Here is a 12,969-nt window from a genome sequence, read left to right as displayed (position 1 = left end):
GGGAAGATTTCCTAGAAGAATTGAAATCTAGGCTGAGACCTGAACAGGAGTTTACCTGGTAAAGTGGTTGGGAAGCATTATTCCAAACAGGAGTCATGTGTACAAAGGCTAGAGGAGAAAAGGCATGGTATCTTTGGAAAACAACCACAAATAGATCAGTATGTATGGAATTTAGGGTGGGGTTAAGTGAGATGAAGCTGGAGAGGTAAGTACAGATTATCATGGATCTTGAAGCCTGAAGCAACAAGGAATCAACAAGCGATCTTAAATAATGGAATGATACCATCAGATATAGATATACCATGCTAGCTGCAGTGGGAAGAATGGATGGAAGGGGGAGAACCTGCAGAAGGGAAAACCACTTAAAGATGTACTGTCCTATTATTATAGCCATCATCCATATGTGGCTTTCGAATTCTTCAAACATAGCTAGTACAAACTGAGATGGCTGAAAGTGTAAAATACACACTAGACTTTAAACAGTGCAACAAATAAAGTAACATATATACACATATATCACTAATTTTGTAGTGACTATATGTTGAAATGATAACATTGTGGATACACTGGGCTAAATAATTATAAAAATTAATTTCTCCTGTTTGGTCTTATGCTTTTTAATGTGGCTATTAGAAAGTTTAAAATTATGTACATGACTAGGGTTTGTGGCTTGCATTGTATTTCTCTCGAACAATGCTGAGTTAAAGGGTTACTTTAGGAATCTATGTAAGATGATGAAGGTTTAAACTAAGTTAGATGCAATTTAAGTGAAGTGAACTTAAGAGATATAAAGAATTAGGAATAGTTAGGTCATGCTGATGGTTGGATGAGAAAGGACAATGAGTGGCAAGAGTTGAGGATGGCTCCCATGCATCTAGCTTGGATGCGAGCTAGAGGGATACTAGTGATCTTCAATGAGATAGGAGACAAGCAGATTTAAGAAGAAAATACTGGGTTCAGTTTTGGATAGTTAAACTTGAAAGCCTCAATACCCAGTTGGAAAAGTAGGTTACGCAGATAGATACATAGATGTAGAACTCAGAAAACAGAGCTGGTGAATTTACATATTTGAGGATCCTTGATTACATGTGGCATTTAAAGTGTCGGGTACAAGTGAGAGTGCCCAGAGAAAGAAGGAGCAACCTGTAACAAGTATAGACTTCACAGGCTATTACCCAAATGCCAACATCTACTCTAAGGTAGCGTTTCCCAAACTGTGTTTTGCAGAACATTAGTCCCATAAGATACTACTAAGAAAAAGAACACCCTGTGGCAAGATCTTGGGAAAAATACTGCCCTTAGAGAATTATAATACACACTAACATATTAACATATTAAAGGCTCTGAGAAGTCTGATAGTGAAGAAATCTCTTTAACTTAGCATTTTCGTCATATTTGACTACAGAAACCTTCCTTCTCTCCCAATAATACTTCTTAATATCTTAAGAAACACACTAAAGGAACACACTTTGTGAAGTGTTTTTCTATGGAAATCTAATACTCTAGTAGGATAAAAGGTCAAATAGAAGTATATCAAATGTATGGCTTTGACGGCTTATTTATAAAGAAATTACTTTGTCACTTCTGTCAAATAGATATATTTTTTCCAGGTTCCTCTATGCAAGCCTAAGCATATGTGGGACCATTTTATGCTTTTTAAAATTTAAAGTGCTCGAATTAAAATAAATACCAGATTTTCCATGAGTAGCATGCTATCAATGTTAAAAAACTATTGTAAGTTCATTACAAAGAAAAATTCTTGCTTAAGTTTCAACATGGATAGCTGATGGTCTAATAAGAGATTATCCCATAAAAACAAAGTTTGAAGGACAAAAACAATTTTCCATGGCATCCATTAAAATTGAGAAGAGGCACAAAGTTTTTTTTTTTTTTTTCTTATAAACTGCTTATTTAGTTTAAATACGTGCCACTATAATTTACATTACTTATGGTGCCTTTGGTGTGTTGATTCAGGAAATGAGTTGGGTAATAACACACCTTATAAGAGGTAGCAGATGGCATAATAATTTCCCTTGCTTAGCAACTAATATGTGATCCACTATGGGCACTGTCTAGATTTCCATTAGATAATTTAACAACAGGAAGCCCCAACTCCTATAGCTAAGGGTCTAGGTATAAGAGTTAGGTGCTACATAAATATCACCAGGCCATATCCAAACAAAGCAGTTCAGACTTAAATTTTAAATTTCCTTTGGATTTAAGGTATCTTGAAATACCATAGTTTTAAAAGCCACTTTAAAACCTGAATCATGCCATCACTTTGTATTTATGCAATATATTTACAGAAGATGTATAAATTGGATCTTACTTTTCTTCAAAAAATTTCTACACGATAGATAAGGAGTTAGGGGAGGAAGGAAAAGCACTGGATATAAAATATCTGGTTCTTGGACTCACTAGCTGATTGATCTGCAGTAAATGCTTAACCTCAAGTCTATATTTCCATATTTGTAAATTAATATCAGTCCTACCCACCTCACAGGGGTGTTGTGAGGACCAAAACAAAACAACAGAATAGAAGCTCAATGAACACTCAGATTTCTGTCTTTTTTGGTTTACTGCTGTATCCTTAATACCTAAAAGTGTACCTGGCACATAATAGTCATTCAGTGAATGTTGTGAAAATGTTCTGAATATTATAGAGATGTAATGTATTGTATGTAAGGCACTGTTATTACTAAAGTACAGAAAGGAAAAAAGGCAGAAAGAGTGTAAGACCAAGTCACTTGCTCAAGATATTTCTTAAGTCAGAATGGAGTTAAGACTGGATTTCAAGGCAGGTTTCCTGACATTTTATTTATTTGCCCATTCAACAATTTTTTTAGAGTGTATAAAACATGCCAGGCATGGTTCCAGGTACTGGATATATACTGGTAAAAAATATATACAGGAGAGTCAGACATGGGACATAGACATTAAACAAATGAACACACAAATAAATTGTAGTATGCACTATAAAGAAAGAACAGCATCTGATGAGAAAACAGGGAGGGAATTTACAGCTAGACTATATGTTTAAGCTAAATTTTATCAATAAAACCAGCTCACTCTTTTGACAAGATGTGTATTTTTAGAGAATGTTCATTCATTTTTACACATATCATTATTTCAAACTATCACCAAGTCAGGAGAAGTTTATCCATATCATCTAGAATTAACCATTTGAGACAGATCTATTAAAATAAACATTTGGAAAAAACAATGACAGCATTACTCACTTTAGTTCTCACAACTAGAAGCCCAATGAATGATGTCTATTGACCTTAATATTAAAACTTGGCAATAAGTCTCAAAACATGCCTTCAAAATTATAAACTATCATTAAACCAAATTCATACCATCCCTTACTTTTAGTAAGCACTCAAAGGGTTTTGCTGTGTTGCATTTATTCTTTTAAAATGTTGAGGGTTACTATTAGTACACTCAAACATCATTTTCCGGTGGGAACACGTTTGTTAAATGATTAGCTTTCTCTTGTAAAAGTATTTCTTTTCCAAGCTAAAGACATGTAATGAAGGCTCTGATTTATTATTCCTTTGAATTCTCAATGAATCCACTGAGATGACTTGACAAGTCCACCTGCTTTTTTTGATGGTTAATTTAGGCTTTTAATCTATGCAAAATTGCTTTTTTACTTTGCAGGCAATATTGGGAGAAGAGTAAGAGTTGAAACCAACTCTTCCTTTTTAAATGAACATAAAGGGAACATTGCATTTTGAATTAAAGAACAATTGCTGGTAAATATGCTCTCTTAGTCTGACATGGTTGACAGCTAGAATTTTAAGGTCAGATATTACCAATCAACAGTAACTTTTTAAAACTTTAAATAATAATAATAAAGGCAGAAGCATTTTACTAAGCAATTTCAGAGGCAAAAATAATCCAACCTTTGTGAGGAGAAACTGGATTTATATGACAAGTCTAGTGGAAGTAGAAAAATAGATTTAAATACCCATTAGAAAAGGGTGTGATAGATTTTTTAAAATCTCTTTTAAGGGAGTAAGTTTTCAAAATCTTTCCATTCAATACAATAATTTGTTACTCTAAGAAACTATAATTTACAATTGTAAATAACTTTTACCCAGAATTATCAATTTATTTTAAAATCAACTTTACTGAAGTGTAATTTCTATTTTAAAAAGTACCCAAAAAGCATACAGTCACTTCTATAACTCAGCCTAAGTATTCCTAAAAATCATAGTGCTATAAAAATACCCTCAATAAAAAATGAAGGACTCAGAGGGAAAATGGGGTTAGAAGAATAATGAAGACTATGTCATTCACATTCACAAACACACACAAACACATACACATACACACAAACAAAAGAAGAGGAGGAGAGAAAGGGAGAGGAGGAGAGAAAGGGGGGAGGCGGAGAGGGAGGGGGAAAGGGAGGAGAAGGAGGAAAACAAAGATATCACCTAATAAAAATGCAGCACACTTTAACAACTTTAAACCACCTAGAACTAAAAGACATTTATAGGGACTTCTCTGGTGGTCCAGCAGTTAAGACTCCATGCTCCCAATGCAGGAGGCCCAGGTTCAATTCCTGGTCAGGGAACTAGATCCCACATGCTACAACTAAAAGATCCCACATGCCGCAACTAAAGATCCTGCACACTGCACTAAAGATCCTGAATACTGAAATGAAGATCCTGCATGTGGCAACAAAGATCCCATGTGCCACAACTAAAGTCCTGGTGCAGCCGAATAAATAAACAAACACACAAATAAATTTTTTTGAAAAAAGATTTACAGGACATTCTATTAAACAATAGAATACACATTCTTCTCAAGTACACACATAGAACATTCTCTAGGATAGACCATATGCTAGGCCATAAAACAAACCACAATAAATTTAAAAGGATTGAAATCATACCAAGCGTGTTCTCCAACTACCACAATTGAGTGAAATTATAAATTAATAACAAGCAAATATGGGAAATTAACAAAGATGTAGAAATTAAATAACAGATTACTAAATAACCAATGGGTTAAAGAAGAAATCACAATGGAAACTGAAAAATACTTTGAGATGAATGAAAATGAAAACACAGCATATCAAAACTTACAGAAGGCAACTAAAGCAAAATTTTACAGTTTTAAATGGTTACATTAAAAAAGAAAAAGGATATCAAATCAATAACCTAAACTTCCACCTTAAGACACTACAAAAAGAAGAGTAAATTAAATCTAAAGAAAGCAGAAGCCAGGACACGATAGATTAGAGTAGTAATAAATCAAACAGGGAATAGAAAAATAGAGACAACTAATAAAACCAAACCTTGGTTCTTTGAAAAAAATTGACAAAATTGACAAACTTTAAACTAGACGCTCCAAGCAAAGAAAAGAGAAGACTCAAATTACTAAAATCAGGAATAAAAGGGGAGACATCACTTCTGACCATATGGAAAAAGAGAGTAAGGCAATACTGTGAACAAACGTATGGCAACAAATTAGGTAACTTAGATGAAATGGACAAATTCCTAGAAGGACACAAACTACCAAAACTAACTTAAGAAGAAAAGGAAAATCCAAACAGACCTAGAAAAAGTGAAGATATTAAATTAGAAATAAAAAATTACTTAGAAGAAACGCTGAGACCCAGATGGCTTCACTGGTTAATTCAAACAAATATTTTTTTTAAATAAAACTCTTCACAAACTATTGTAGAAATACAAGAGTAAGCATTTCCCAACTCATCCTATAAGGACAGCATTACCCCAATACCAAAAGCACACAAAGATTTCATAAGAAAGAAAATTATATAGCAATATTTCTTATGAATATAGAAGAAAAATGCTCAACACAAGACTAGCAAACTGAATCCAGCAATATGTGAAAAGGATAACATAACCAAGTGGCACTGATCTCAAAAATGCAAGGTTTATTTAACATCCAAAAATCAATTAATATATCATGCCAATTGAATAAAGGACAATTCCCACAGAATCATCCCAATAGATGCAAAACAAACATTTTAAAAAATTCAACATTTCATGATAAAAATATTCAACAAACTAAGAACAGAAGGAAACTTCCTCAATATGATAAAGATCATCTACAAAAATCCTCAGCTAATCAAACTTAATGATGAAAAATTGAGCACTTTCCTGTGAATATTGGAAACAAGGCAAGGATGTCCCTTCTTGACATTTCTACTCAACATTGCACTGGAGTTTCTAGCCAGAGAGAGTAGAGGGAAAAAAATGAAATAAAAGGCATCCAAATTTGAAAAAAAGAAGCAAAACTATGTCTATTCCCAGATGACATAATCTTGAATACAGAAAATCCTGAGGAACACACGCGCGCGCACACACACACACAAGAAATAATCGAGTTCAACAAGGTTGCTGGATACAAGAGCGACACACAAAAGTCAATTGTAGGTCTATATACCAATGAACAATCCAAAAATGAAAGTGAGAAAATAATTCCATCTATAACAACATCAAAAAGAAGAAAATACTTATGAATAAATTTAACAAAAGTGCAAAACTTGTATTCTAAAACTACAACATATCACTGAAGAAAATAAAGAAGGCCTAAATAAATGGAAAGGCATCCTGTGTTCATGGATAGAAAAACTTAATATTATCAAGATAGCAATACTTCTCACATTGATCTCAAATTCAACACAATCTCTAGCAAAACTCCAGCTGAGGAGAAAAAAGACATCTGTAGCCACCAGAGAAATGCAAATCAAAACCACAAGGAGACACCAATTCACATCCACTAGGATAGCTACAACCAAAAAGACAGACAATGACAAGTGTTGATAAGGATGCGGAGAAATTGGAACCCTCACACACTGCTGGTGAATATAATATGATGCAGCCACACTGGAAAACAGCCTGGTATGTCCTCCAAAGATTAAACACAGAGTTAACATTTGACCCAGCAATTCCACTGCTACGTATATATACTAGGCAAAATGAAAACATATGTCCACACAAAACTTGTATACAAATAACATAGCACCATTGTTCACAATAGCTAAATAATGGAAACAATCTAAATGTCCATCAATTGATAAATGGACAAAGTGTGATGTAGCCATACAATAGAATATTATTCAACAATAAAAATAAATGAAGCACTGATACATGCTACAGCATAGATGAACCTTGAAAACATTATGCTAAGTGAAAGAAGCTAAGTCACCAAAGACCAAAAATTGTATGATTCTACTTATATGAAATGTCCAGAAAGGCAAATTTATAGAGATAGCAGTGTATTGGTTGCCTAGGACTGGGGAAGGGTATGCTGGGAAAACGAAGAGTGACTGGATAGATTTCTTTTCGGAGTTATGAAAATGTTGTCAGATTCATTATGGTGATGGTTGTACAACTCTGAATATACAAAACAAAACAAAACAAACAACCCTGAGAGTATACTTTAAATGGGTGAATTATATGGTATGTGAATTATATCTTAATAAAGCTGCTATAAAACTCCAATTAAAAATAAAATGCACAGAGAAAAATCAATGAAACTAAAGCTGATTTTTAAAAAAGATCATAAAATAATAAACTAGCTTAGAAGAATTAAGAAAAAAATAAAGAAGACATGAATTACCAGCATAGAAATGAAAGAGGGATATCACCATAGATTCTATATATATTAAAAGAATCATAAAGGTATGTTTTAAACATTTATTGCAATAAATTTGACAACTTAAGAAGAAAAAGACCAAATCCTTGATAGCCAAAATTTACAAAACCAAAACTGGCAAAAAAAAAAAAAAAATTAAATACCTGAATAGCCCTATATCATCTGAATAAATGGAATAACAAAATTTTCCAACAAAAAATACTCTAATTTCAGATGCATTCACTGGTGAATTTTATCCAACATTTGAGGAATACATAATAGTTGTCTTACAGAAAGTTTCAGAGAATAGAGGGAATACTTCTCAACTCATTATCAGTCTAGCATTACTGATACCAAAAGTAAAACTATTACAAAAAAAGAAAACTAAAAACCAATCTCTCTCCTGAGCCTAGCTGGAAAAGTTCCTAAAAATATATTATCAAATCTAACTTAGCAACATATAAAAAGGATAATGTATCATGACCAAGTGGGATTTATCCTAGTAACAGAAGGTTGGTCTAACCTTTTAAAAATAATCAGTGAAATTCACCATTTTAGCAAACTAAAAAAGAAAATACACCTTGTTCTCTGAATAGATTCAGAAAAAGCACTTGATAAAATATAATAACTACTCATGAACAACAACGACAACAACAAAAACTCTCATCAAATTAGGCACAGAAAGGAACTTCCTCAAACTCTTTCTTGCTGAGAGCCATTAAAGGAGATTTAAGTAAGTTGAGAGATATACCAGTCATGGATTAGAAGACTCAGTATTGTTAAGGTACCAACTTTCTCTAAATTAGCATACAGATTCAATGAAATCTCAATCAAAATCCCAGGAGCCCTTTTTGTAGAAATTGACAAGCTGATTGTAAAAAAAAATTTTCTTGGCTGCACCGCAGAGTTTGCGGGATCTTAGCTCCCCAACCAGGGACTGAACGTGGGCCACCACAGTGAAAGCAGTGAGTCCTAACCACTGGACTGCCAGAGAATTCCTTGATTCTAAAATTTAGATAGAAATACAAATGACATAAAACAGCCAGAATAAATTTTTTGAAAAAAGAACAAAGTTGGAGTGCTTCTATTTTCTGACTTCAAGACTTACCTTAAATTACAGTTATCAGGACAGCGTGGTATTAGTATGGTGACAGACAAATAGATCAGTGGAACAAAATAGAGAGTTCAAACCTACACATATAAGGTTAATAAATTTTTGACCAAGGTGCAAAGTCTAGGGAAATAGCCTTTTCAACAAATGGTGCTGGGGCAAGTGGATATCAGTATGGAAGAAATATACGCCCTTCATTACATCATGCAAAATATTTATTTGAAATAAATTATAAACCTAAAAGTAAAGGTTAAAACTTATTAACCTTATGAAAGAAATGTAATAGAGGAAATTACAGAAGAAAAATTTTTGCAACTTTTGTGAAGGAAAAGATATATTAGGACACAGAAAGCACTAACCATACAAGAAATATTAATAAAGTAGAATTTATGAAAATTATAAAATTCTGCTCTTTGAAAGACAGAGCTAAGAAAATGAAGTCAGTCCTCAGCTGGAAGAAGATACTTGCAACACATATATTTGACAAAGGGCTTGAAACCAGATAATATAAAGTACCCCTACAATTCAATAAGAAGACAATCCAATTTTTCAAAAGAGCAGAGATCTGAATAGACACTTTGTATTAATTACCAAAGGAGGTAGAAGAATAGCTAATTAGCACATAAAAAGATGCTTAATATCATTAGTTACCAGGGAAATGCAAATTAAAATCACAATGAGCTACCACTACACATCCACTAGAATAACTAAAATTAGACATTAAAAATCCAACTGTTCCCAAAGATATGAAACAATTTCAAATTTCAGATATTGCTGTTGGAGGTATAAAATGGTATAACCACTCTGGAGACCTATTCAAGTTGCTTCCTATGAAAGCTGTCACTTCCCATTTGACCTAGCAGTTCCATTATTAATTCAAGGGAGAAGAGAGCAAATGTCCACCAAAAAAAAAGCTTGTACATTAATGTTCAGATAAGTTTTATTCATAATAGCCACAAAACTGGAGACAACACAAATACCCATCAACAGGTGAATGAATGGATAAATACATTTGGTATATCTATACAATGGAATATATTTCTGTAATAGAAAAGAATGACCTATTGATACATACAGCAATGTGGATGAATTTTAAAATATTATAACATATACATAACAATGTATGACCCATCCATGTGAAATTCTACAGCAAGCAAAACTATAGTGACAGAATGCAAGTCTATTGTTGCTTGGAGCTGAAAGCAAGAATGAGTATAAAGTGCACAAGTAAACTTTTTGGAGTGATGGAAATGTTCTGTATCTTGATTTTCATCATGGTAACATGGGTGCAAACTTTTGTCATATTTGGTGAACTATATAGTCAGTTCTACTACAATGCTTGTTTTCAAAAATGCAAACTTGTTCTAACATGATAGCAAAAAATTCTAGGATTAACTTGACTTTTGATTTTACATGTGATTTCATTCACTAAAAATACTAGATGAACACAGAAAGCTGCACCCAACTGAAATAAGCCAAGTATAAATATATATCATGCCAACCTTTGTGCTACTATTTTCCTACATTTTACCTCAAACTGTTATAAACCCCACCATACACTGTTATTACAACTTGCTTTTAAAACATAATATTTTTCAAAAGAAAGGATAAAAATTATAAAGGCATTTTTCATATTTTCCCACATACTTTCCATTTCTGGCATTCTTCATTCATTTGTATGGAACTGGGTTTATACTGGTATCAGTTTTCTTCCTCTAGAAGGACTTCCTTTAACATTTCTTGTGATTCAGGTCTGCTGGAAAAAAATTCTCTGTGCTTTTATTTGTCCAAAAAATTCTTTAATCTGCTTTCATTTTTGAAGGACATTTTCACTTGACATAGAATCCTACATTAACTTTTTTAAAGCATGTTAAAGTTATCATTCCATTCCTTACTTGGCTTGCATTATTTCTGACAAGAAATCAGTAATTCTTATCTTAGTACCTCTGTATTTAATGTTTCTTTTTTTCTCTGGGTCCTTTTGAGCTTTACATTATCATTGGTTCTCAACAAATTGAATACAATATGCCATAAAATGGTTTTCCTTTCAATTATCCTGCTTGGAGTTTGTCTTCTTAGATTTAGAAATTATAGTTTTCATCCCGTTTGTTAAAAATTAAATCATTATTCCTTCAAATATACATTTTCTGGCTCCTCTCCCCTGCCCTTTTCAGATACTCCAATTACACGTATGTTAGATCACTTTGAATATTTCTCAGCTCACTGAGGATCTGGCCTTTTATTGTACCTCAATTTGTATAGTTTCTATACAAATTGCACTATCTTTAAGTCATGCTTCTTTTCTTCTGCGGTGGCTGATCAGCTGACAATCCCTTGGTGGATTTTCCATTCAGATACTGCATTTCTACACTGCATTGCAGCTCTAAAGTTCCCTTTTTCTTTTTTAAATGTCATTCGTTTCTCTCCTCATTATGCTCATGCTTTCCATTACATAGTTGCACATATTTGCTATAGTTGTTTTAAAGCCCTTGTCAGCTACTTCACTTATCTCCCTAATTTGAGTTGGTTTCTATTGACTGATTTTCTTTCTCATATATTCCTGCTTGTTTGCATGTCATAATTTTTACTGGGAACCAGACACCATAAAAGTTATGTTCTTAAAATTTTGGATTTTGTTTTCTGCATTTAAAGAGTGTTGAATTTGGCAGGATGTTAACCTACTTGCCAATCAGTTTGATCCTTTTCAGGTTATTTTTAAATTGTTATTGGCGGTCCAGAGCAACCTCTACTCTAGAGTTCTTTTAGCCCTATTCAAAGGCACAACTCTGGGGTATCTACTGAATGCCCAAGATTTTCAGTAATGTCTTGCCACTCTGGTAGTCAAAACTCAAATGTCTCTCTGTCACATGTAAGTTCTGGGAATTTTTAACTTACATCTCCCCAATAATTGCATTTAGTCTACCCTTGTGGCATTTCACTCTATGCATGTGCACCTTAGCACAGAACAAAAGACTCAGTGAAACACCCTGCAGAGTCCTGGAGCTTCTCTGTGTAGCTCCTACAACTCTGGTGCTGTGCCTTACAAACTGAGGCTACCACAGCCTTCCTTCCCAAAATATGATCTCAGTGACTTCTATACAGAGACTGCCATCCTTTCCTTGGTTTCCTTCTTCCTATGCAGGGCCTGGAAAGTGATATCAGGCAGAATGCTGAGGCTTTTGTACAACTCATTTGTTTCCATTCATTCAGAGAACACACACCTGTACTGCATGTTTTCTAATGTCAGAAAACAGTAGTTTCAAATATTTTTGTCCAGTTTTCTAGCTGTTCACAGGTAGAGGGCAAGTCTGGTATATGTTATTCCATTATGCGCAGAAAGGGAAAGCTAGAATTTTTTTTTTTTAGTCTAGTTTGAGCTATTTACATGTTGAGACTCACATATTATCCTAGTATTTATAACAGCAGTTGATTGTACCTTAATTTTATAAAGTAATTTCATTTATATTACCTGATTAGTCTTCACAACACTGTGAGTTAAAAAAGGTGACCTTTCTTATGATTGTGTTATAGCCAAAAAGATTGAGGCTCATGAGGCATGTGAATGCTCAAAGTAACACACTTAGTAAGGGCTGGAGCTGGGAATATGACATTAGCATAAACAACTACTGCTAAAATTTATCTCCTTGTGTCATCTGTATCACCAAACTCTTTTATTTTTCATCCATCCCTCCTTCCTTCTTTATCCCCCTCAGGTTTTAATTATCTTTTATCTTAGGTTTTAATCATCAGCTTTATCATCTTAGCATAGTGAAAATTTTAAATGAAGTAATTTATTCTTTAATAATTCACTACCATAAATTATTTTAAATTTTAATTTCAAGTGACAAGCTATAATCGATATCTATCATGCCATAACCAACATACTCCAAAATCACATAGGCTTCTAAAGGTCCCCCTAACCCCACAAACAGTCAGCATTCATGTGTAACCCTGTATCTGTATCATCTTTCCTCCTTTCCCCCAGCTTACTTTGACCTATGAAGCTGCAGCAAACGTCTCAGAAGTATTCCTAGTCCAAATGAAAAAAAAATCAAATATTAAAATAGAAAGGAAAACAAAAAATTTTAAACTAAACAAGAATAAAATAAAAGTAAGCCAGTTCCTCAGCTAGCATGACTAAGTAATAGATTTAAATGACAGCTTTCTAAGAATGAGTCACAATTCTGTCAATCTAATATCGGGCAACCAACAATGGCAATACTTAAGAAAATTTTAAGACT

At 33.4% G+C, this 12,969-nt stretch overlaps 1 protein-coding gene across 1 annotated transcript in view; it reads right to left on the bottom strand.

Annotated features, from left to right (window-relative positions):
- The window catches only part of FRAS1 (Fraser extracellular matrix complex subunit 1), a 505,547-nt gene extending 492,578 nt beyond the window's left edge, over positions 1-12,969 (bottom strand). Inside the window, exon 1 of the mRNA XM_057725661.1 lies at positions 10,376-12,969. Coding sequence (XP_057581644.1) covers positions 10,376-10,391 — 16 coding nt within the window. The 5' untranslated portion in view covers positions 10,392-12,969. The remainder of the gene's footprint in view (positions 1-10,375) is intronic.

The sequence above is a fragment of the Hippopotamus amphibius genome, chromosome 3 (genome assembly GCF_030028045.1).
Source record: "Hippopotamus amphibius kiboko isolate mHipAmp2 chromosome 3, mHipAmp2.hap2, whole genome shotgun sequence".
Classification (NCBI taxonomy): Eukaryota; Metazoa; Chordata; class Mammalia; order Artiodactyla; family Hippopotamidae; genus Hippopotamus; species Hippopotamus amphibius.
Note: the sequence above shows the minus strand (reverse complement) of the source record. Positions and strands in the feature narration are given on the sequence as shown.